This window comes from Seriola dumerili, unplaced genomic scaffold (genome assembly GCF_002260705.1).
Source record: "Seriola dumerili isolate Sdu_G_001 unplaced genomic scaffold, Sdu_1.0 BDQW01000068.1, whole genome shotgun sequence".
NCBI lineage: Eukaryota > Metazoa > Chordata > Actinopteri > Carangiformes > Carangidae > Seriola > Seriola dumerili.
Window position 1 is genome coordinate 1,800,520 of NW_019174323.1, and position 26,306 is coordinate 1,826,825.

Here is a 26,306-nt window from a genome sequence, read left to right on the forward strand (position 1 = left end):
GGTTTCCTTCTGGCTACGCGCTTTTGCTTTTTCACATTTCCAACAACAACAACATATTTGGCACCATCAGAAAAAAGAAAAAAAAAATTGTTGCTGCGACTTTTCTTTGCACAATAAAACTCAGAGGATAGTCTCTGTGGAGTGTGCCCCGGATTCCATCAAGTCAGAAGAAGAAAATTAACGACACATGAAAATAATGTGAAAAATAAAGGAGTGGAAATGCGTCGCAAATGCTTCTTTCTGCTTGAGGTAAGTTCTGCGCCTTTTGCGCTTTGACCTCATCTTCTTTTCCCTCATCTTCTTAGACATTTAATTAAAGATATCGGAACAAAAGCAAGTAGATCTGTTCTTATTCTCGCGGATTGCAGCTGAGTATAATCTTGATGTGAAGGGATTTAACACTATCATCCCAACCAGATGTCAGTTTTGGATATTGTCTCCATGTCAGAGCTATTTTTTTAAAAAAAACATCCATTTAAAGCAAGAAAAAAATAAACCTTCTCTCTTCTGAAAGGTTTGAAGTAGGAGAGTAATCCAGAGGGAGATTTGGGGATTTTTTTCCCCCACCTTCCCACTGGAATATTGAGAACAATCTGCATCATATTATATCATTGAAGTGCTGAAGCTGCCAATGTTGTGTTTACTTGTAAACAGAAACATGAACCAGGACTCGGGTTAAGATGGCATGAGAAAAAACAACATGATTCCTCTTCCTATCTGGGATTCAGATTCAGATGCTGGAAAACCAGGATTTGGGACACTGGGGATTAAAGCGTGTTAATGCAGCAAGTGCACTCCCTCTCACTCCCACTTCCCATTGCTTCCCCGGATAAGAAAAGTGGACAAAGTTGAGGCTTAAGTTCAAATCTCTAGTCTAAAAAAATGCTTCACTGAGATCAATTATCTGATACCATCTCTCAACATGGAGAGCCCACAGAGGCAACAGTACGGCCTGGGATTTGTTGCACTCATAGGAGACATGAGGATGATGTTGTTACAGATGCCCGAGGTGAATTACTTCATCTACCTCCTACTCTATTGTGTGAGGAAAACTGTCACACTAAGAATAGTAAAGAATCCTCTGAACCCTTTTTTTTTTTAAGCCCCCCCCCCCCCTCGCTTTCTATTCGCGTCCACATTGTAGTCATTTAAGAGCACACAGGGCCCCCACACTCGCAGCAACTCACATATCACATGCCTGCTCAGGTCAAACTAGAACTTGAGTGCTGGACCTGAATTCAGTTTTATGGTACAAGAAGAAGTCAGATCTGAAGTTAAAGAAGAAATACCGCCGGGTAGGATTACTCTGAGTCATGCATTCAACATTTTACTTGAGTAAAAGTACAGAATTGTTGCAGCTGGTAAAGATGGAGCCAATTTTAGCCACTTTATACTGCAGGGTGGGTTGTGAGCCAACCTTTATCTCATTGATTATATTATAAATAGCACGATATTCCCATCTGTTAAGCAGTGGAGTAGAAGTAGAAAGTAGCACTGAAGAAATATTCAAGTACTTGAGTAAATGTACTTCTTTTTTTCCACTGCTGTTAATTAATGACACTTTATACATTAGATCATTTCAGAGGGAAAATATACACCACTACTTTTATCAGCTATAGTAATTAATTATGTTGCATAATTTGCTTCATTTATTTTCATCCTGTGAAACATAATTCATTATCAAGTCAATTAAGTCTTTGAGTCTGAGGCCTGTCAGCCACTTTTGAGTTGGTTTCACATGCCGTGAAAAACAAAGTGCTAGATATGTTTTTATTCAGCACAAACTCAGCTCCAATAATCTGAGAACAGTAAGAATGTCACTGATCTGTTTTCTGTTTAAATCAACTTTAATCTACACTTTTCAAAAACCTTTTGTTTTTTTTTTTTTTTACAAATGCTGAGATATTTATTTATTTGGAGCTCTGGACCTTGAAAACATGGGTGTTGGCTACAATGGGTGATTAAATCTTTCAGACAGTTCATCTGGTTTGATCCATAGAGTGTAAAAGAGAGTAGAGTGATACTGTTTTTGAAGCCAGTGACTTATTATGGAAAAATGAAAAAAATAATCTGTGTATAGTAGAAAATATTCAGGATAAATCATAACTCTTGACTCTTGTAAACGTCTTTGGTGGGACACAAACCAGAAGTCGAGTGAAGTTGATTAAATGTAAATTTATTATAATAATAATAAAAAGATCCATCCCCTTGGGGGAGTTAGTGGACACGTCAACCCAGGCACCAAAAGGTACAGAAACAGCCTTAGATAGAGACTTTTTTAGTTTTTTTTAAATACAATATTTTAAAACAAGTTGATATAATCTAAAAGGAACTTGAATAATATTACTGTACTGTGAAATAAATGTGTTGGGGTTGATTATTGGCAGAAATCTCTTTATAAACTTGAGATTTTTGCAGCTCCACCCCGACCAGCTTCGACAGAAATGCTGGTCACTCGTTTATGCATCAGTAATAATGATCCTTTTTCTGTTGATAACACTTCTGTGCTTTCTTGTCACTGTGATTTTAAATGCTGGACTTTTATTTTTAATGAAGTATTTATTTTTTTTTACTCAAGTGAAGCATCTGAAATCTTCCTCCACGACTGAAAAAATGAAATCCTTTGCAAATGAACGTCTGTGTTATCCTGCCGTGTGCATTGTGGCTGTCAGCTGTTGACCTGTAATTACCTGGAAGGAGGTGGACAGCTGGTACAGTAGGTGACTGTACCCTGATACCTGCCCCAGGATTCACAGGGCATGAAGCAGACGCAGCAAACCGTTAGGAACCCTCGTTTGAAAGCTGGACCACTCTAGCATTTTATATGATGTGACTACGTACACTGCTGCTGTTTCACGCTGCTGTGACCAGCAGGTATGAATGTGCTTTTTACTCAAGACAGATGACACAAAAGTGAGGAATTTTAATGAATTAAAATTCATTTTCTGTCTGACGGATATGAAACGTCCACAGTTTCAGACGCTGCATTATTGATGGATTGAAGGATGTTTTATTTAAGCAGGAAGTGAAACATTGGCTTTATTGGTAATAGTAGTGTCCGCTGGGAAAGCACAGCTGCACTGAGGTGTTCGGGGTCAATTAGGGAAGGCCAGTTTAGTCCAAACAAGAAACGAAACTGATGACATTTTACAGTCTTTTGTGGTCTTTCTTGCCTCATAAAACGGCACTGACAGATGCTGCCTATGTGCCAGCCCAGCAGCGGTGGTTCAGTGTTTCCACATGCAACGTGAAGCACATTCACTGGATGTTTGTTCCAACCTTCAAGGTTTGGATGGTTTCCAGATGTCACTCATAAAGGCTGAGAGAAATCCAGTCGAGATCAAAGTGTGTGGATGAAATATTCATCTGTGAACCGTGAACTCTGCTCGCTGTGTTGTCCTTTAACAAAAACCCTAAATAGAGGCGTTCATATTCCCTATCGTGGTGGAAACAGAGATACTTAATGTCACACGAGATCCGACAGATACAGACGGATCCCGCCTCCTGAACTGCCTGCTGTAGTTTTAAAATTATGTGCATTATTCAATGTTTCTCCCCCTCAGCACACATGCAAAGTAGGCAACCACACACACTGTGGATATCTTGAATTCATCATTACAACCCCTCCTTTAAGAAGGCAATCAGTAATTTCTTCTGCCTCTATATTTTATTGAATACTTGTATCTGTAAACATGCAAGACTGTTGACAGGGAGAATGATGATTACAGACTACAAAGCGCTCCAAATTAGGAGCGCCGCATTAGGCGAGGGGAGTTGTTAATACATGCATCATCTGCTCAAGGGCAGCGAGAGTCTTTCAGTTCGATTCAGCACAACTTCATCTGCTCTGTGCGGCAGGGAGTTAAAGGAACACGAGGCAAACGAGATGTAATGTTTAATCTGATGAATCCTGACCCTGTGTGCGTGTGTGTGTGTGTGTGTGTGTGTGTATGTGTGTGTGTGTGTGTGTGTGTGTGTGTGTGTGTGTGTGTCTCCTCTTGTGTTCGCAGGTGTGTGCCATTGTGAGCTTCCTGCCATCGGCCTCTGTGGCAGATCTGACATGTGAAGCTCTGCTCATGCTGTCAGGGAATTTCTCCTGTAAGTTGATGACCAGCTTCAGCGGGATGTTTACCACAAAGCTTTTAAAAGACCGGTTATAAAACCAACCTGAGAATTGAAGTTGATCCACTTGAGATTGAATTGATGTTCAGTCTTTTTCCATTTCGTGATGGTAGCCGCTAAATGCCAAAGCCTCGTCCTCGATCACAACTTTTCCCTTGTGGATATTGGCAAACTGTCTTTTCTTATTATTCCATTTCTGTGCAGACCTCACAAGCACAGTAATAGCTGGTTAAACTTAAACACCCGGAGAGGACACACACACATATCTTCTCGTTACTTGCCTCTGGTAATACTCATAAAGATGTCTCAGGTAGCTCTCAGGTAGTAACAATGCTCTCTGTATTTAATATGCTGTCACATTGCTTTGTGATGAGCCTCAGCACTGAAATGTGTCAAGGAGGGCTACAAATTATTTTACTTATTGATTTATATGTTGATTATTACTGTTTGACTCATCAGTTAATCATGTAGTCTTTGAAAGGTAAAAAAAAAAAAAACCCCAAGGTGACGTAGCCCAGTCCAAAACCTCAAAAATATTCAGTTTACAATGATATAAAATAGAGAAAAGCTGCAAATGCTCACATTTGAGAAGCCGGAACCAGTAAGTCCATATCTGCCAGCACTCCCCTTTTGCCCAGGAGTCTCCGGGACTTCAAGGTGATCTCCCGGCGCCATCCTGTTTTGTTGTTTCTCCCAGGAAACATCAACCTCCCTCAACCTTTATCAAAAATAATCTTCATAACCACATCCATATGTTTTATGTTTATCTGATGTTACCAGATTATGTATGAAACACAAGCTAGACACACAATCCACACACATAAATACAATTTCAACCCATCTGTCACAACATCCTGGCAACCCACAGCCCAATCCAGGTGGTGTGCACAGCTGCTCTCTGCACAGGCAAGCGGAACATTATAAAATCAGCAAGTTTAACTAAACCTTCTTTTGTGATCAGTTATGTATTGCGTAAATATGGAAGTAACAACACAAAATTAGATATAACTGCAGGGATGAAGCATATGCAAAGTATAGTACATCAAGCATGCTGACATGTTGGGAGCCCTGCTCCATCCACAAGCAGGCAATGAGAAAAAAAATTGCACAACGAAGGAAAATGATTAAATCAATCAATAATCAGTTACAAAACATAAACATACAAAAAAGGGAGAAAAGAACAGAAAAAAAGTTGAACTAAATTGTTAATTTTATGCTCATATAATGTTTATCTAATGATAATATTAATTGATGTGATGGAATTCAAATTAAAAAATTTAAATGAATCTTTTTATGTGTTTATTATTTGGCTAAATCATTAATTATTTACTTTAAACCCCCACCCTGAAAAAAAGTCAAAAAATGACATTGAATTCTCAGTCAGGACAAAACAGGACATACCACAGCTGTGTTGAGCATATTTTTTTTATTTAAAAATAAATTGAAACTGCACACTGAAACTCTCATTGTCACAGATGATGAAAAATTTAAAACATTAACCAGCTCCAGTTGTGACTGAGTAGTGATGGCTGTACAAATCATATTTTTGTATTGTATTATATGGTAGGTCCTTTGAGCTAAATGTTAGAATGATTGCTTATCTCTGTCTTTAAAAAAACAGCCCACGTGAGTTTTCCGTGTGTGTGCCCTTACTGTGATTAGAGGGAAGTCTTTGTTCTTCTGTAAATTTGGGATATTTGTGAGAGACAGATAAAAAAAGAAACAAAGAAACTGAGGCAGCACAGGGTGAGATTATCTGATATTTAGTTCATTTTATGGGTTAAACTAAGGGAATCCTATATATCCTGTAATGCATCTCTCCCTGTGCACATTTTTGAAACTCCACCTCCCCAGTTTTTAACTCAGACTTTTTATTATAAATTTAGAGTCTCCATGAATAAACCAAGATAACCCTTATCTTTATTTTCTCAGACTAAAGAGAGCTCCTCCAAAACCACAGGAGACATGATACAACTGTTTACACAGGCTGAGCCATATTGTCCATTACTAGTAATCAGTGCTGGGTTAGTTAGTTAAAATCTAATTACTAATTACTCAACAGCGAAGGTAATCACTTACATTACTTGTTACATTACCTTTTTTACTCAGAAAACTCAGCATTTGTGCCTTTAAACAAGTCCAGGTCCTCCACATTCACATGTCACATGTTATGTGTTGTAGCATAGCGTCATTCAGTAAGAAGGTTACAAGACGTTATCTGGTTTTCCTGGCAAGTTCTTAGCAACCAGAACAACAGCTACCATTAGCCAACGCCAAAAGACCAAACCTCTTAACTTCACTGTTAGCTCTCTGTTAGCTCTCCTTCGGGCCACTGTTAGCTCTCCTTTAGCTCTCTGTTAGCTCTTTGTTTAGCTCTCTGTGAGCTCTCCATTAGCTCTCTGTTAGCTGTCCTTTAGCTTGCTGTTAGCTCTCCATTAGGTCACTGTTAGCTCTCCTTTAGCTTCTGTTAGCTCTCTGTTAGCCTCCTACTTTGGATTGAGCTAGTAGACTTATCACTTGCTCCCCGGACTAGTAGGAAAAACAACCCCCCCCCTATGTCTAACAAATCACTGTCATGGGGAATGACAGGCTTATAACATTTTACTGACACCCCGGAAATCTCAGTAGCAGCATAAACAGTCTGAACACAGTGACAGTTAATCACTAACATGTCACCCAGTCCATTAGAGTTTCATCTAAATCGTACAGAAACAGAAAATGAGACATTATGGTTTCAGACAGACGGTCAACAGTTTACAGAGATTCATTCAACATCAACAACTATCTCAACCGTACAGTCCAGACTTCACAGTGGAGCCATCATCCAGCTGCAGGACAAATCTAAGATGACCTTTTTTTCTTCTGCCAGAGGTTAACCCTAACCCCCCACACCTGCAGCCCCTGCACCGAGATTACAGTAAATACAGAGAGAAGAAACTGATGTCAAAGACACTGTTTACACCTGGTATGAAAATGCGATCTGTATCCAGACACCTTATCCAGATAAAACAAAACACATTAACGCGAGGTGTAAATGACCTGCCTGATCACTTCTTGTGGTCTGGCTCACACTGTGTTCAGGTCTTAGGTGTAAACATGACCTTTGATCCGATTTCAATGAGTAAACGAGAACCCATTAAAAAAATAACAGGTGTAAACAAATGCAAAGGCAGGATCAGTTCGTTTATCATCTCAATACAGATTGCATTTTAATGTCAGCTGTAAAAGCCAAATACAAAATAGTTGAAGTAACTGAGCGTTACTGGGATTAGTAACTTAATATAATTACTACATTTCACATTGTAAACTTAAACTACTTGTTATGAGTAATAACATTACTGTAAAATGTCTCTCATTCATGTGTTACTGCCCAACTCGTGGCCATATTTAAAGGAAGAACTAGTCGGTTAAAGTTCGGGACAGATAGATTAAATTTGTTAAAGAGAAACCAACATTGCGAGACAAGATGCAAACAGCTGTCTCCTGAGTCAAAGCCATATTTGTGGCGTCATAACAGCATCACACTACGTTTGTTTTTGTTCTTGACAGATGAGATTCACAGTTCTCACAGCTACTACAGCCTCCCTGTCAGGAACATGTAAATGTATGTCATTATGAGGCGTTTGAACAAACGACCAGTGCTGTGGTTTCTCTGAAACTAATCCCTGCTCTTTTCATTTTTTACTGGGATTAATTCATTTTCTAACTAAAAAAAGGTGTGAAGACACTGGTTTGAAAAAACAATGCATTAGAATTAAGCATCTACTTTGCCTCACAGAAAATCCTGATTTCTGGATATTTTCATCTAAATCTTCTTGTGTTATTAAAGAAATAATAGCCTGACCCTGGGGGCATGTCTAGATTCATATTCACAGCTACCATCCTGTTATTGCTTGGGGAAAGGTCTGTCACCAGTGTTTACTGTTGCCCTTTAATGCTTCACCCTTTGTCGCCGTTAAGCTGAATCTAATGAGATTTCAAAGCCTCTTCTAAACTGCGCAAACAAAAATCTGAGGTTATTGATGAAACTCTCCCTTCTGGATTGCAGTGCAGTCCCTGGCCGCCTCCTGGAACCAAACCCTGAGCAATGCCACAGGTCAGTGGAGCGGTGAGTCTGACACGTTGCTCTTCTCACATGTGTGAAACTGATTCCCTTACGCAGTTAGCACAAAGCAGGGTTGTTGTGGAATACCCCCACGAGGGAGACAAGTTTGATCTGAACTCAGATTATAAGGACTAACATCAAAGAGGAGAACAATGCTGGAAATAGACTGTGGCGTCGGGAGACGACGTTCAGCTCAGCGCAGCAAAGCAAAGCGCAGTAGGAGTAATCATTAAAGCTCGTGTACACAAACAGCTTATTTACTGCCAACATCATTGGAGTATTATCAGAATCTCACCGTGGCTATATGTAGTCCTGAGCCATGCCAGGAATCTATGTTTGCATCTGACCTTTGTGTGTGTCCTCCACCCCCCCCACCCTCGTGCTTCAGGCTCGGGACTCTACTGTGACACCTCCATCGATGGCATCGGCACCTGCTGGCCCAGGAGCAGCGCCGGTCAAATGGTGTCACGACCCTGTCCGGAGATGTTCTACGGTGTCAGATACAACACCACCAGTAAGTCCACACCGTCACCATCAGCTCCTGCCAGCAAAACCAGAAACAATAGATTAAAAACAAGATTTAATTTGATCCCCCCCCCCCACACACACACCCCCATCCCCTATCCATCTTCCCCTTGGGCAAATCCTGTTTACGTAATTGTGTATACAGAAATTAACATGAGCATACAAATTAGCCAGAGACAAACAAAAGTGTAAAAAAAAACGTGCACACAAAAGTAGGGCTGCTGCAGATAATACACAATGAAGTGCCAGAAGAAAGGAGACAAGAAGACAAATAGAGCACTTGCTGTGAAAAATGTATGTGTCAGGATTTACATGGTAAAAGACAGATGGGATAATGTCACAGAGGAAACCTTTACAAGCTGCTGCTTAAGCCTGTTAAATGAAGGACTGTGTTCATTCTTAAATTTCTTAATCACTGCCCGTCAGAACTACTTTCTGAAGCTCGGTCCAGGTCACAAGAATCAATAATCTGATTTGTATTTATGTGCAGTGTCTCTGTGGATATTTTACAAATCAGATTTATAGGCCGTGGGTTTTTGTGAAAGGAAGAAACTGGTTCAGATTTATGCTCCGGAGCCGAACTATTCTTCATCTCCTCTGTGCTACAGTTCCCTCTGAGGTCAAACTCTTCATCTGAAATTGAATGGCGACTGCAAATTATCTTCCCTGTAAACTATGTATCATGCTTTGTATGGAGGGAGAAAAAAAACAGCTCCCAAAAAGGTGAAATTTGTATTTTATATATATTTTTTATATGCCAGCAACATGACTTTTGGCATGACAGTGTCTGTTTGGTTCAGACTGAAATATTTCTACTATTATTGGATAGATTGCAGTGAAATTTTTGAAGAGACACTCATGTTCCCCAGAGGTTGAATCCTAGGTCCAATCCCATTTGTCCACCCCTCACGGACTTAAATCCATGAGGGCTTAGGGCTGTCCCACTGTCAAACCCTCAAGGGCATGAGGGCTCAGACATTTTGGGCCCTTTATGCGCACTTTCCTTACACTTGCTGCAGACCTTGCCTGAGGGAATTAACAGGAGACGCATGGAAGCGTAAAAAATGGTAAACAACCGCCACAAGACAGAATAAAAGAATAGAATAGAAGAAGAACAGTTAACAAGCATGAAAGGAACAAACCCTAACGTTAGCATAACAAGGAAAAACAAGGTTACATGTTGCTAAGTATCAATGCGTAGCTAACTGGTGTTTCACAGCTACAACTGTGTGTAGTTACCTGTCCAATGGTGACATGATGATACATTCAAAATCTGCTTTCATCAGCTCTGGTCCAACGTTTTGTTTTTTTGTTTTTGTTTTTTTTTTACAAGCAAGTAGTGAATGGAGGAAATAAAATATGTAAAATCAAAAGTCCCAAACCCAATCGTGCGCAACATGTTTTGGCCGTCCCATTCCTCATTATACCATGTTGATCCCTTGCAGCCTCTCAATCACACTTGATCATTTACCAGGTGATGTCAATTAAGCGTGTGAGGGTTCAGGGTTTGGGGAGGGGGGGGGGGGGGGGGGGGCATTGAGATTGGATTTTCCTCTGGCGCCACGATGAGGTTAATATATGTGTTTTTCTTAATGAAATTTAGTGCAAACATTGATGTTCCCCTCAATATTGTGCAATATTTTGGTTTATGACTAAGTTGTACTTTGTGTTTATGCTAATTTCAGCATTTAATTTAAACCTTTAACACTAGGGGGGGCAGCAGAAACAAGCTGAAACACTGAATCATCATCATCATCATCATCATTATTCACATATCACATATTTTGAATTTATTAGCAAACAGTTATTTATAACCTTATCCAGCAGCTACAGAGCAACATTATGTTTCATTAGGAGTAGGGTTTGTCTCCACCTGATCAATCTAATCTCTTTAAGCTCTGTGTTTGGTCTCCACCAGCTCCTGAGGGAAATCTCTGGCTCTTTAGCTGCTAAATGCTCCACTATGTTCACCAGCTGCTCTCTGACTGTGCCAGTCTGCTGTTTGCTGCTGAGCAGGTAGAGGACAGTGGCTTTTTAGAGCTGTTTCTCTGAGCAGCAGCTATGAACGGCGCTATGAGAGCAGTGAGAGTGAACCAGAGCAGTAAAGGTGTGGTCAGCACAGATAAACAATGAGCTAAAAGTCACTGTAAAGCTGCAGATTCAGCAACCCAGTGACCCCTGAGGCATTGTTATCATAAAAATATAGATTATAGCTGCTGTAAAGCAACACTGTATCTCACTACGTCGTGGCTGCAGACTCTTAGTTCCGTCCTGGTGAGAACAGTTTTTCTCTCAGTTGGATGTCAGAGGTCCAACGAGTTCTTACCCAAACCTGAGACCAGAACCAAATTGTATCCAGTTTCACTGGTACGCCGATATCTGAGTGAATCTGAGTGGATCTTCTCTCAGCTCGGATCATGTGCGTCATCATCATTACAGGAGAAAAATGTGTTTTTGAGGCAGACAGAGAGTGTGAACTGTGGATAATCATGCTGCTGTCAGTGTTGCTGTTCTCTCTCTGCTCGGGTCAGTTCAGGTCAACCACATCTTAGATCTGCTATAATTATCATCCAGTGTATTTCTCTCAGCTTTTTGGGTTACCATCAGATTAGGTCTCTCTTTTTCTTTCGTTTTTTAATTAATTAATGTTGGTCATTGTTTCATTTACTTCAACAGAGAGTTTATTTCCAAATATCTTCACATTGTTAAACTCCTTCTCCTTCTTATCTGCAAACATGGTCAGTCAAACATCCACCAGGTAAAAGTGTGCAGCTGAAATCACTTTGCAGGCTTGATGGCACATTAGCAGGTGAGCCATGAGACCTTGAACAAATAAGAAACGTACCTACAAATGTCAATATTGCTCAGTTTAGGTACTGGTGTGGTTCTTACTCTTCACTATCTGGAGGTGAAAGGAGCTGCGTTGATACTGTATATCTCTCCATACTGTATCTTTTCTTCCATTTAGTAATTTAAATATATTAACACTCATTTTTCACTGGGGATTAGGAAATGTATTTGTTTATCCTTATTTTTAATGGCAAAGCCTCACTGAGATGAAATGAAATGCGATTATAAAGTGAAGAAAGTGTGTTATAATTGTAGGGAACAATGGGACATATTCAAATGTCTTGTGTTATATAGCAAACAGGTCAAAGATGATAGGTTTACTGTCATATGTGACAAAGAAAAGAAAGGAACTGCATTCACTAAAAAACACAAACAAAAAACATGATCTTGTAATCGTGACTATTGTTGTGACTTAGCATCTCACAGGTTTTCCACTGTGTTCCGTGAGCTGATCAGGAATTTCAGCTAGATTACCACTGCAGACACTTTTACGACACTTTATCACACGTTTCATCACCATGACGCCAGCAAGGACGCACGACTTTGTCTCCACCCGGCATCTCGTACTGGGTCAGCTGCTCCTGAACGAACAGAGCGACCTTGAGCGAGTCTGATGGCTTTCTGCATGAACAAAGACTTTAGATGCACAGTGTTGACATACTGATAATAACACCATCCACGTAACTCAGTGACATTAATGTCTTCCAAAAGGTTGAACCCATGTCATCACGCCTCTGTCTTCTGGTAATTATGTGGCCTTCTCTTGTTAGGATGAGATGGTGAGTCAAAAGAGACCTGTTTCAGGGAATAAGAAATTGATTAACTTCTAGATCTCCTAGTGCAAGCAATTCCTACAGGTTGATGACGCACAAGCTCTCAGTTTGTATAAAGACAGTGTTGGAACAAACTGTGTTACTACACGCTCTGATGCAGTATTAGGACAATACTGTACTGCAAACAGTAGGACTGTATGATGCTGTCAGAATGGTGGGGAAGAGGAGAGTAACAAAGGAAGACAGAGTGGTTGGTCAGAGGTTCATCCTACTGCAAAATAATGACCCAAAACATGATGGAAGAGCAGCACAGTCTCCAGACCTAAACCCCGTGGAACTGGTCTGGGATGAACTGGACTGGAGTGCAACACATTCCTAAGACCTTCTGCAACAGTGTTGGGACAAACTTTGGGAACAGTATTTCATTTCCATTGTAGAAAGAACATCACAGGTCTGTTTGGCTGCTGGATGGGTAAAAAAGAAACGTAGATCAAATTTAGGATTTAAGATATCTTCTTTTTAAAAAGCGAATTTGTTCTATTCTCTTAATTACAGAAACACTGAGACAATACACTGTGTACATTTCAGTACCACCTAAAAAATGGAGGAATTATAAAACTTTTTTACCGGTTGTGTGTAGGTATCTGGTGATTCATTTTCTGTCAGTTTACAAATAGGTAAAGTAACTAAATCCTTCAGCTGTAACACAAAATATGTTACAAAATCAGAATTATAAATAGAAACATAAAATCACAACTGTAATGCAAAACTGGAAGAGCACTCAGAGGGCGCAGATCTCACACACCTTCATGGTCAAGTGTCTGGATCTGCCTCAAAATGTAAAAGGTTTCTCCCTGACCTGCGTCCCGTCCCTTCACCAAGTTCACTGCAAATCAGTTCAGTGCTTTTTGCCTAATTCTGCTGACAATAAACAAACATGGGTGAAAACAGAGGTCAAATCAACCAGACCAACTTAATATTATCACACAAAAACTTAATGAGACTAACGCATCCAGATCTGAACACACCCCAGGAACAAAAATCGGCAGTTAGTCAGACTTTTTGTGATTTAAGTCAGACTTTAAAATGTGGATTTAAGTTAGTTTTCCTTTAAAGTGTGGTATAAAATCACCGCCAAATATCTTCCTGGCAGTGATTCCTATCACACAGGGATCTATAGTCTGTGATGCGTATCTATCTAGGCCACTGCAGCGCTCTGAAGGTAACACAAACACTACCAAGGGACATACAGTAAACACAATTAAGTAAATTTACCAGATAAAAGCAAATGTGTTTCTTGGTAATTTAAAGTCTAAAACCCCCACAGGACCCAGAGGAGCCACTTGAGAGAGAGAGAGAGAGAGAGAGAGAGAGAGAGTGAGCTGGGCTGTAATTCAGCCGCAGCTCACTAGTAATTTGACACTGCAAGGTTCATTTCACCTTCAGGATTAACATAATCTCTGTTCGAGCGTAGCCTAAAAGCTTAAAAAAGACTTCCCGTCAGCTGACGGTGCCAGCGAAGGTCAATAGTAGAAAAGAGTTCAGGACACAGGACGATGTTGTGTTTACTTTATGAAAATTTAAGGCAGATTCACTTGCTCTGAATATGAAATTCTTCTGTAGTATTGTTACCAAATATCTTTTTGCTGTATTGTTAGTATGAATTCATTATTAATCATTATTAAATATTTGATACTTTGCACCAGTGAGGTCGGAGGAGGCAAAGGAAGAGCACGGGGGAAAACACCTGAGATGTTAATAAATGGTTTATAATATGCATTTTTCTCTGCAACATGGTGTTTTTTTCGGAGGTAGATAAACACGGTGACCTTGTTAGGAAACAATTCAGGACGTGATGATTCTTCCTTTTCATTCCAAGTTTTGTTTCCAGCACTTGAGCTGCACCAGGTTGTTAAGGATGCTGTTAATGTTGAGGATACTTGACGTGAGGACAAGGCTGCAGGAGCATTCTTTCACAGAAATGTTATTCAGAAAACATTTAACAGCACAAAGAGTCAGAACGAGTCTAATGGAGGACTGAAGTATCTGGAACAACTCTCGGCCGGATTGCTGTGAAATTAGGTTCAGGTGTTCGTGTTCCCCTCGGGATGAATTCTAATACTTTATTGATCCCTTGACTTTTCATCCAGTGCCATCATCAGGTCAAAATTTCAATTTAAATACCTGCGAAACTAAATTACATTGACATATTAGCGTTGCCGCTGTGAGCATGTTGGTGCAGCCTCTCAGAGCTCCTGCGGTGCAGTCGACTCTGAACAGACCTGATCAGACACAAGTCAATGAACCAACAAAAAGAATCATTTGATATAATACATTTTGGGATTACATTTCAAAACTCAATAATTTATTCACCACCCTTAAACACCAAAACCTACCTCAGGTCTTTATTTATAAAAATAACGATTTTCATCTTTGTTGACATTTTGACACCAGCACTTTGTTAAAGACAAATAGTTAGAATGAATGAATTAAATGAAGTGAATGAACTAAATAGGCTGTAATATAGTCACTTGATACTAAAGTTGTAAGACTTAAGTTTCAGTCCTGGTTGATTAAAGTTAAACAAGAGAGAAAAAAAGGGTTTCAATGTGATGAAATTCTTAACACAGAGCAAGGAAACTGAATTAATACCAATTATTCTGTTCTTTTTATTTCTGTTTTATTTAAATGCATATTTAGTTAATCAATTATAATGGGGTTTTACAGTCAATTCATTTATTAATGGTTATAAATAAGCACTGTAAAATTTTGTAATTACTTCAGTGGCACAGTTCAGCCTTCATACATGCCGACACTTTTAACAAGCTGAAGTGAGGACAAGGTTTTTCATATGCACAAAGCACACAGTGTACTTCAGTGAGACTTTTGTCTCTATTAATTCTGCCCACAAGATGAGTAAGTGCTTGAATCTCTTCAGACTGAGGTGCCTGAAGTTTGCACCTTAGTTCATGATTGAAGATTCTTTCTTTTTCTTCAAGAACAGACATTTTTGGTCGTTTAAGAGCTTATTTTAGATAATGCATATATAATGGAGGATATTTTAAAAAGGGAGAAGTCATGCTACTCAGTGATGGCTGAAAAAGTTGCTGTTCAGCCTGCAGCGCCACGGTACTCAACAAAACACAGATTTCTAATTATGCTCTCAGCCTGATCAAACCCCATGATAATAGCTCGGTTACACACATGGATGGATTACTGAGCAGCCCTCTGTATGAAGTATTTGAATGACCACTAAACGATGGAAAACAACTAAAAAGAGACTCAAAATTATTCCAAAAGAGACGCAACTACAAAAAGATTCCAAATGACTCCAAAAAGATGCAAAAAGACTCAAAACAATGACAAAGATGCGTAAACCAATGAAAAAGAGATGCTATTGACCACAGAAGACCACAGAGACACAACCAACTGAAAAGAGATGCAAAATGAACATAAAATGATGCAAAATGAATTCAAAGAGAGACAAAAAGAGCAGAATGAGATGCAAAACATATCTGCAAATTCTAAATCTGTTAGTAGTCGTTTTGTGTCTCTTTCAGTCTGGGGGTGTTGCTATTGTACTTGTCTTTTACAAGTCTGCGCCCAGGGGCCCGTTTGGGCTTAAATGATATGGTTCTGAACGTATAAGAGAGTTCAACATTATTGCAGTTTGATCCTCGGAGGGTTTCAGTACTCTATATTCCTTAATTTCTAATATTTCTCCCATGGGTTCAGTGTGATTACTAATGTCTGCTTCTCTTCTCAATTTCAACACATTCCAGCAACAAAATTAACTGATCCATTTTATCCACAAGCACGTGTTGGATATTATGAGATTTACAGAGATTTGGTATTTTTTTACAGAGAACTCTTTTCCATCTTTAATAGTTAAGAGATTGGAAGCTTAGTGGTGAAAATGTGGCCTTTAAATTTAAAAGTATTTGACGTGACAATATTTCTTTTTTTATCTGATCCAAAGTAGTAACCAAAGAATGTGGATATTCAGGCCGAGCAGGCTGCAACTAATTAGCTTCCAGTTCGTTTGCAGCCACCAAGAGACAAGGTTACCATCAGTTCCTCTGTTTCTATGCACACGGTACAGAGCTGATCCACTGTGTTTATATGGCTTTAAAGCAATTTTTATGCAATGCCTGCTGTAATAGATGACCAAGCCACAAACACTAAACTTCTGGGTGTTGTCCTTGGTGCACATATTCACAATATGTGAACATATTCAGGCACTCAGTGACATGAGAAACACCAAACGGTTACAACAGACAAACTGTCTTCTCTCAGTGAGAACCTTCTCCATTACAGAACAGATATTATTTTTAATATTTGTACTCTAAAACCAAAAAATGTTCTTCTTCTCTTTATCATTGTTATACTTCTAGTAGTAGTACTTCTAGTAGTAATAGTAATAGTAGTAGTGATAGTGGTGGTTGTGGTGACAATATCCTGCCTCTTCCCTCCCAACATTCACTTTACAAAAATGTAATCTTTTTCATGTGAAATGGTGTTTTGAAAAAGAAAAAAAAAAAAAAACATTTTTTCCAAACACCACACAAACATCAGACCCAGGCACGCGGTCTTTAGAAACATGTCACAAGTGTTTTTTGTAATAAGAAAATAAACAATAAGAACATATTCAGTACAGAAAATAAATGATGGTAATGTTTTTTTAAAACATAAAGATATTTGTGAAGATAAACTGAAATTCTGTGCATCGTCAGACAGACAAGGTTTCAGTGCTTATCACAGTTAAGCACAGTGAGACAGAGGAAGTAGTAGTAGTGGTATTAGTGGTGGTGTAAGTAGTAAGACAGTATTAAGTGGCTTTAGGTGGAGACAAGGGCAGTTAAAGGAGTGGGCTCTTAAAAGCTTGAGTGGATGTAGCTGCTGTCCTCAGTTCCAGAGGGAGATTACTTCAAAGTTCAGGTGCATGAGTACAAAAGTCGGCTTCTCAGCTCCACAGCCAGAGACTATGAATCCATGAAAAGATTTACTGACACGTAAAAAGCATCTTAAAGTTACTGCAGAGAGGGGGTGATGCGAATTCTTGTCTCTGCTCCAGTTACAGTTAACATGAAGGGCCGTGAACCGGGCTCAAAAACCCACATTACTAAATCTGCTAAGCAGCAAACTTAGTCCACGTCTTGACCCATTTACACGAGACATCACAAGTACAAAATGTATTTCACAGGTAGAGGAGACCTGTAACAGCTACAAGCCAAGTGTGTGAGACGGATAAAGTTTTAACCAGCGCTCTAGCTGAAAATGCTAAATAGAAATAAATCCGACATCCATTGTGTGAGGTTTGAACGTGTCTCTTCCTCTGAATAGCAGTACTATGACACATCACTTCCATGAATCGGGGGTACCAGGCTGGATTTCCAAAATTAGATCCAGACAAATCCTCGACTTAAGTTGCTGAGCCATAGGAGGGTGTTTGCATGGTTCCACTTACCAGAACAAGTCTGAATTTATCAAACTGGTCATAGTGTTAACCCCTGTAGACCCACACTCCACTGGAGAGCCCTTTTCTCACTTTTTTAGCTTCATGGTGTTATTATTATTGTCTGTATTATTACTGCTGCAACAATGAAATTCCCTCCTGGGGATTAATGAATTACCTACCCACCCACCCACCTGCCTGACATCGAATACAATTATGTAAAGAGCCACAATACTCCATCAGTCCTTAGAGGAAGCAGTGTCCCTGCCTGACAATTGAAAAGTAATGATATCCAGTAGTTAACTTCAAAAAGTACCAATAGATTATTACAAAAATACTCCATAACTAGTCCTGCATGAAAAACCTTACTTCAGTAAAAGAACAGAGGCATTAGTGGTAAAATATCCCAGTACAAGTATATGTTACCCCCACCAAGGAGGTTATGTATTCACCCATGTGTTTGTTTGTCAGCAGGATTAAGCAAAACCTACTGAACTGATTTGCACCAAGGGATGGTTCATGGGCCAGTGACAAACCCATTACATTTTGGTGCTGATCCGTTTAAAGGGGGAGGATCCAGGAATTTCTTAAAAATCACTGCCCTTAACATTGTGCAGTTTTTCATCACTTTTGCGGGATAAAGCAGGGTAAAGCAAGGTAAAGCAGGGTAAAGCAAGGTAAAGCAAGGTAAAGCAGGGTAAAGCGAGGTAAAGCAAGGTAAAGCAGGGTAAAGCGAGGTAAAGCGGGATAAAGCGGGGTAAAGCAGGGTACAGCAGGGTAAAGCAAGGTAAAGCAGGGTAAAGCAGGGTAAAGCAAGGTAAAGCGGTGTAAAGCGGGATAAAGTGGGGTACAGCAGGGTAAAGCAGGGTAAAGCAAGGTAAAGCGGGATAAAGCGGGGTACAGCAGGGTAAAGCAGGGTAAAGCGGGGTAAAGCAGGGTAAAGCGGGATAAAGCGGGGTACAGCGGGGTAAAGCAGGGTAGAGCGGGGTTAAGTAGGGTAAAGTAGGACGAACCGACTCTGACCAAGGGGAGCACAGAGACTAAATAGACACAAGGGAGGCGAGGGTGATTGAACACAGGTGAAACACATTGGGGCGTTGCAGGCAATCAAATTGGAGGGAAACAGGACAGAGACAGGAAGCAAAAACATCATGACACACAAGAAAAATAACTACAAAATAAAACAGGAAATGACCATCACCAAACCAATAAAGTCCAAACACAAATTGTCCGTCATGGCAAACCATGACACCAGATAATAATCCAGATCTGACAGACGTGACGGATTGTTGAACAAACTGAATTTTTTTAAATAGAAATAAAACTTTAATGAACAATGCATCGTGTTTTAGATGCTGATCATATGTTTTGTATGAAAAATAATCTGCAACACAACTTGTAACTATCTGATAGATGTATTAGAGATAGAAAAGGTAAAAGGTACAAAGGTAGCATTAGATATTAGTGGTAGATAGAGAAGACGTACTCAAGTTCTATTGTTAAATCCAGTTTTGATGTACTACACTTATTCTACTGTCTTTAAACACAAGAATCGACTTTTACTTTCCCTTGTGCTTCGGGTTAAATGGCGTCATTTGCCATTTGCTACATACAGTGCATGACATTTGAGAGACCTCCAGATGATGTCACTCAACCAGGAAGCACATATGACTTCCTTTTCTTTCCCCCGACTGACATGTTTGACCTGATCACAGACATGACTGACGTTCCATATGTACGTACATGCTGTAAAACTCCATCGCCTTAAAGGAAAAGTTTGACATTTCGGGGGTTAATGGCCTATTCTCTCTCTGATAGACTAACAGTCCGATGCGATGAGATATATGACTGATATAAATCTCATCTAACTTTAAAATGTCAAACTATTCCTTTTGATTCAGGGGTAAAATCATTGTGTTACTTTAAAGTATAACAGGATACAAGGCCTACCGATGTGTACAGTTAACACAATCATGTACAAAACAACCAATAATTACCATGATATTTAACAATATTTTACTGTGTGGCTAATGAAGTAGTCCAGAAAATATATAATGAAGACATGGGAGGCAAAGGTTGGAAAATAAACTCCACTGAACAGGAAAAAATCCAGGTCTGAAGATCAGAAAAGTTGAGTCAACCTTTCCTGCTGAGACTGGAGAGAAGCCTAATTGGAGCGATCAACACGCGCCAGTCATGCAAATCCTCCTCTATATCTCAGCCGCTCTCCCAGACGATTACAGTACATCGTCAAACATATGACAGACGTCCAGGGGGCGTTGTCCAGACCGCTCAGCTGTTGATTCATGACAGGTGCTCGTGGCGCTGCACGCCCTCCTCTGAGTTTGTGAGTCAGCCTGGCACAACATTGTCTTTTGTTGTTACACGCCCCCCCCACCCCCCACCCACCCATCCCACCCGGAAACCCCTTCCACCATTGGTTGCAAAGCTTGACTTTCCCTTAATGGTCCCCCAGAGGGAGGCTATTGGATTTTCACATGTATATTTGTGCATATGTGTGTGTGGGAGCATCCTGTGTTTGTTTATGTGGATGCTCGTTTCTCTGACCTGCTGTGAGTTGCCAGGTTTTGTGCCAGTCATAGAGGATAGAAGAGGAGGAGGAGGAGGAGGAGGAGGAGGAGGAGGGGTAGTTTTATTTAGAGTAGTGCTCGCGGTCAGTGGGGTGGCAAAACCCTCGCCCTGGCTCACCCTCCTGCTCACTCACAGGGAAGGCAATGCATCTTTTTGCTGAATGAGCTGGAGCACGGCCGGCGGAGCATGTGCGCTGAATATTAATCGCGAGTGCATGTGAGCGTGCAGACATCAAAGATAGAAGAGAGAAAAGGGGGAAGGTCCAGATATGAAGTGACGAGCAGGGTTGTGTCTGTCAGAANACGTGACGGATTGTTGAACAAACTGAATTTTTTTAAATAGAAATAAAACTTTAATGAACAATGCATCGTGTTTTAGATGCTGATCATATGTTTTGTATGAAAAATAATCTGCAACACAACTTGTAACTATCTGATAGATGTATTAGAGATAGAAAAGGTAAAAGGTACAAAGGTAGCATTAGATATTAGTGGTAGATAGAGAAGACGTACTCAAGTTCTATTGTTAAATCCAGTTTTGATGTACTACACTTATTCTACTGTCTTTAAACACAAGAATCGACTTTTACTTTCCCTTGTGCTTCGGGTTAAATGGCGTCATTTGCCATTTGCTACATACAGTGCATGACATTTGAGAGACCTCCAGATGATGTCACTCAACCAGGAAGCACATATGACTTCCTTTTCTTTCCCCCGACTGACATGTTTGACCTGATCACAGACATGACTGACGTTCCATATGTACGTACATGCTGTAAAACTCCATCGCCTTAAAGGAAAAGTTTGACATTTCGGGGGTTAATGGCCTATTCTCTCTCTGATAGACTAACAGTCCGATGCGATGAGATATATGACTGATATAAATCTCATCTAACTTTAAAATGTCAAACTATTCCTTTTGATTCAGGGGTAAAATCATTGTGTTACTTTAAAGTATAACAGGATACAAGGCCTACCGATGTGTACAGTTAACACAATCATGTACAAAACAACCAATAATTACCATGATATTTAACAATATTTTACTGTGTGGCTAATGAAGTAGTCCAGAAAATATATAATGAAGACATGGGAGGCAAAGGTTGGAAAATAAACTCCACCGAACAGGAAAAAATCCAGGTCTGAAGATCAGAAAAGTTGAGTCAACCTTTCCTGCTGAGACTGGAGAGAAGCCTAATTGGAGCGATCAACACGCGCCAGTCATGCAAATCCTCCTCTATATCTCAGCCGCTCTCCCAGACGATTACAGTACATCGTCAAACATATGACAGACGTCCAGGGGGCGTTGTCCAGACCGCTCAGCTGTTGATTCATGACAGGTGCTCGTGGCGCTGCACGCCCTCCTCTGAGTTTGTGAGTCAGCCTGGCACAACATTGTCTTTTGTTGTTACACGCCCCCCCCACCCCCCACCCACCCATCCCACCCGGAAACCCCTTCCACCATTGGTTGCAAAGCTTGACTTTCCCTTAATGGTCCCCCAGAGGGAGGCTATTGGATTTTCACATGTATATTTGTGCATATGTGTGTGTGGGAGCATCCTGTGTTTGTTTATGTGGATGCTCGTTTCTCTGACCTGCTGTGAGTTGCCAGGTTTTGTGCCAGTCATAGAGGATAGAAGAGGAGGAGGAGGAGGAGGAGGAGGAGGAGGAGGGGTAGTTTTATTTAGAGTAGTGCTCGCGGTCAGTGGGGTGGCAAAACCCTCGCCCTGGCTCACCCTCCTGCTCACTCACAGGGAAGGCAATGCATCTTTTTGCTGAATGAGCTGGAGCACGGCCGGCGGAGCATGTGCGCTGAATATTAATCGCGAGTGCATGTGAGCGTGCAGACATCAAAGATAGAAGAGAGAAAAGGGGGAAGGTCCAGATATGAAGTGACGAGCAGGGTTGTGTCTGTCAGAAATGTGCATGTTTTCAGTAACACTTTATAACAAAGCACGATTTATAGGTTAAATTACACTGCATGAATCAGGTACTAATTAAATATTTACAGGCTCCTACAGATAATAACTAATTTATTACAGCCCGCAAACCTGATTCTAAACATGTAATGTAAAATGCATGTTGTAGTCTCATTCATTAACAAACTTAACTCCAAATCTTAGGAGACATGATAATAAACCCCCCAGGCTGCCCTCTTTTATATTGTATTTTCTGCTACACACTGCATTAATTAATGAATTAAGACGAGTCAAGAGATGTTCATCCATCACTGCGGCAGGTGCTCGTGACAGGTGCGCTGGAGTAGAAAACAAACGTACCTGCCTCTCACATACACCAACCATGGAAGGTTTCTATTGTCATATGAGGAGGGAAAACGACAACATAATAAACTCATGAATAATAAAACAGGTAAAACATACAGAGCTGAATGTGTAACAAGGAACCACTTCTTTTAATTACACAGATTAATGTATGTGGGCTTTAATATCATTTATTCTTTCATCACATAAGAGAGAAGGTTGTTAACACTCAAAACATCAGATTTGTTTCCAGTATTTTACCGTGTAGGCGCAAATATATTCACAAAAGTAAAATAACAGTTGTTCCTCCCTTTTCCCCACAGTCTCGTCTTCCACTGTACCACTGGAGCAGATCAGTGTTTTATTGGTGGCTGATTTATATAACAGAATTACCTCATGATAAAGTGTTATAGTGTTTTCCCTGCAGTAAGTAGTTGGAAAGTAGATTATTCCTCTCTCCGTGGAACTCGTTTCAACACAGACTGCACAGTTAAACCTTTGAGGTGTCTAATTCTGCAGAACCAAACAGGAGCGAGCCAGAACACACCCAGCATAAAAACTGAGACCAGCCAGACCGCCTGCGATTTCTCAAGAGCTTCTCCAATTTCCAGTTTCTCTTTCACTGAAAAGAAGCAAAAGCAAACTTTTCCATGAACAACAGAGCACAGGTACAACTGCTCACCTGAACACTCGCCATTATTTTATTGTGGAAAGTCGTATTAATGTAACTGCTGTCTGGTTAGTTTACTTAGTTACTGAGATTTAAGAGTTGTTAGTGAATAGCGTTGGATTATTTCCCCTTGTACCTGTAGTGGAGGAAGTACTCAGGTCCTTTATTTAAGTAAAAGTACCAACACTTCACTGTAAAATACTCCATTACAAGTAAAAGACCTGTATTGAAAATGTTACTTAAAGATCCATACAGTATAAAGGTAGATGTCGATGTGTTGTTTGATTATAGAGCAGGTCTAGGTTCTATATTAATACTGTGATCAAGTATCAAAGCCTCAGTCCACAGAGAAATGCACACAGCCTGTATTCAGAAACTGAGCCATAAAACCAGCCGTCAGGACTTCCTGAACTTTGTGATGTCACAACAAAGCAGTCACCTGTCTCAGCCACGCCCCAAACCCCGCCCACCAGGACCCACTATCCAACCTTGCAGGATTTGGTTTGTGTTTAACTGAAATATGCTATATTTTTATGGGATCACTCAGAAAACAGTCACTGACCTGTTGTTACTAGAGCTCCAGAGAGAAGCCTGAGAGAGGAGATGTAAAACTACACTGAGATGGTTTTTGGTTCTTAAAACCACAAATATATCTTCTTATGGGTCAACACTTCGAATAAAACACAGAAGAAGAGGAAAATATGGAGCTTGAAGTAAAAGTTTGAGGAAAATGTACTTGAAGTATTAAAAGTAGTGCTCAATGCAAATCGAAAATTCAGTGAACAGGGGCACCCTGGTGGTCAGTCCTGACTCCAGTGGCCTGGGTTTGAGTCCAACCTGGGACCTTTACTGCACCTTATCCCCTCTCTCTCACCTGACTTTCCCCTGTCTCTCTGTCACTGTCCCCATCATCATAAAGGCAAGTCAGTAAACAGTGAGAAATGCCTATTCAGTTAAGCATTTTGTCCAACCAAAGGAAAAGGCAGCAAAAATGTGGTATTTTTCTATGAAAAATGATAATTTGATTTTCGATCAATTTGATGAATTGTTAAAGCTTTTCATATACAGAGTTGGGTAGTTTACTCTTCCTCATCTTACATTTTTTTAATAACATGTAATTGCTTTCACTACAGTTTGTCGTCGATTGTTGTTGTCTGACCTTAATTGTGTTGTTTTTGTGTACTGTGTGTGTGGTTGTAAACTGTGTTTCTTGTTCTGAGTTCTCGGTGATTAAACAAAGTTTAATTAAATAACTAATCTATAACCAAACATATTTAATGAGCTCTTCCTATATTTTTTATGCAAAATCTAGTAGCTAAAGCTGTAAAATAATTATAGTTTCCCTCTGAGATGTACCGGAGTAGAAGTGTAAAGTCGTGTGAAAACAACAGGCTCGAGTTAAGAACATCCGCCACCGCTGTTTAATGCTGATTTATAGGTCGAGTCCACTACATCTACATCACAGAGGGGAAGATCGTACCTTTTACTCCACTTAATTTATCAGCTATAGTTACGATAAATGCTGCACAGTTTGCAGATTAATCTTCATAAAAAGAGATGATCAGTCCGCTCCTGTGTTCAGAGAAAAGATAGTTTCACTTTGCAGCAGCAGCAGCAGCAGCAGTGTTGTTTTGTGTCCGTTTCAGTGGCGTGCAGGTGAACCACACCTCTGACGTGCTGCTGCTGTTTGAAAACATCTGTTTTGTTCCTGCTACACACCCACACTGCAGGACACAATACAAAATTTGACAGGAAACAATATTCAGCTGTAAACATGAGCTTTGCTGATTTTACCACAGGCCTGATGTATGATCTGTGAGTTGTACAGTGAAGGAAAAATAAATATTAGACTCTCAGGCTGCAGCTTGGTCCAGTGCTTTTCACACTGACTTCACTTTCACAGGCTCAGAGCTTCTGTGAACAAAAAGCTGACCTGCAAAAACAAGTGAACGCATCATGTTACATCCCAGATTTGTGCAGTTTGTTTTCGTGGTGCCAGAAAATCGGGGGTTTGCTCTCATTCACTGCAAATAATGTGTTATTTTCTTCCCTGCTGATACTGGTTTTAATTACACCCGTTGCCCCAAATGCACAGAGGAGGAAGATGCCTCCTGCAGCCATTGATCCAACGTGTTGAAGTGCTAAGTGTGTGTGACTGAATTTGGGTCAGCATATTTGCTTGTGTAAGGGCGTACAGTTACAGCAGCGTTTCTGCTCTGCAGCCACAAAGAGAACCCTCTGTTCAACGATGCTCGGTGCTAAGCAGCGTGTTTGTAGTGTTTGGAAATAAAATTGAAAAGAGGATCATTTAGCCTCGGGCTTGGAGGGGTGCCTATGTTCCATCCACATGCACCTAGAGCTCCTGTTTCCACAGGGAGGATTTAGCAGCTGGCACAGACCAGCCTCTGTTTTTAACACCCATTCAGAATCAACAATGGCCAGTCACTGAGCGAAGATTAAAACTGATATGTACTATGTGGCGTACATCCATTCAAACAATGAGATCTGCGGTGAGCCTTCGAAGATGCTCCAGAGAATAACCTGTCTGCCGCTACTGTAAATCCTGGCAAATCCCCAGTTTGGCAGCAGCCGCCACGTGAAATCAGCAGTTATTTTAGGGACCTTGAGCTCGTGACCCATGCAAATGGCGTTTTACGATGCTGTCAGTGGCTCGTTCCCTGCAACCTGCAGGAGGACTGCAGGAGAATGTTAATACAGTGTTGCTACTGCATTAGTGAGGTGCACTGTAACAGGATGGAGATGCACTGTGTGAATCTCATGTTATCCATGCATGGATATGTATGAATGTCCTAGACACAAGACATGCTGCTGAAAGATTGAGCTGTAAATTTAACAGTGTGTGTGAGAGAGAGAGAGTTTTCCAAAAAGCCTCAACATCTGGCCTCCATCCCAACTTCACCACACGTTCAAACATGTTTTCTGCATTTACTATA

The 26,306-nt window shown here is 40.4% G+C and overlaps 1 protein-coding gene across 2 annotated transcripts in view; it reads left to right on the top strand.

Moving 5' to 3' along the window:
- The first annotated feature begins 219 nt into the window (after nt 1-219).
- The window catches only part of LOC111220049 (corticotropin-releasing factor receptor 1-like), a 64,643-nt gene continuing 38,556 nt past the window's right edge, over nt 220-26,306 (top strand). The window contains exons 1-4 of one of the 2 annotated variants that reach the window (XM_022742992.1): nt 220-249; nt 4,011-4,098; nt 8,171-8,230; nt 8,616-8,741. In XM_022742992.1, the coding sequence (XP_022598713.1) occupies nt 220-249; nt 4,011-4,098; nt 8,171-8,230; nt 8,616-8,741 (304 nt within the window). The remainder of the gene's footprint in view (nt 250-4,010; nt 4,099-8,170; nt 8,231-8,615; nt 8,742-26,306) is intronic. The other variant, XM_022742991.1, reaches the window with a different exon arrangement.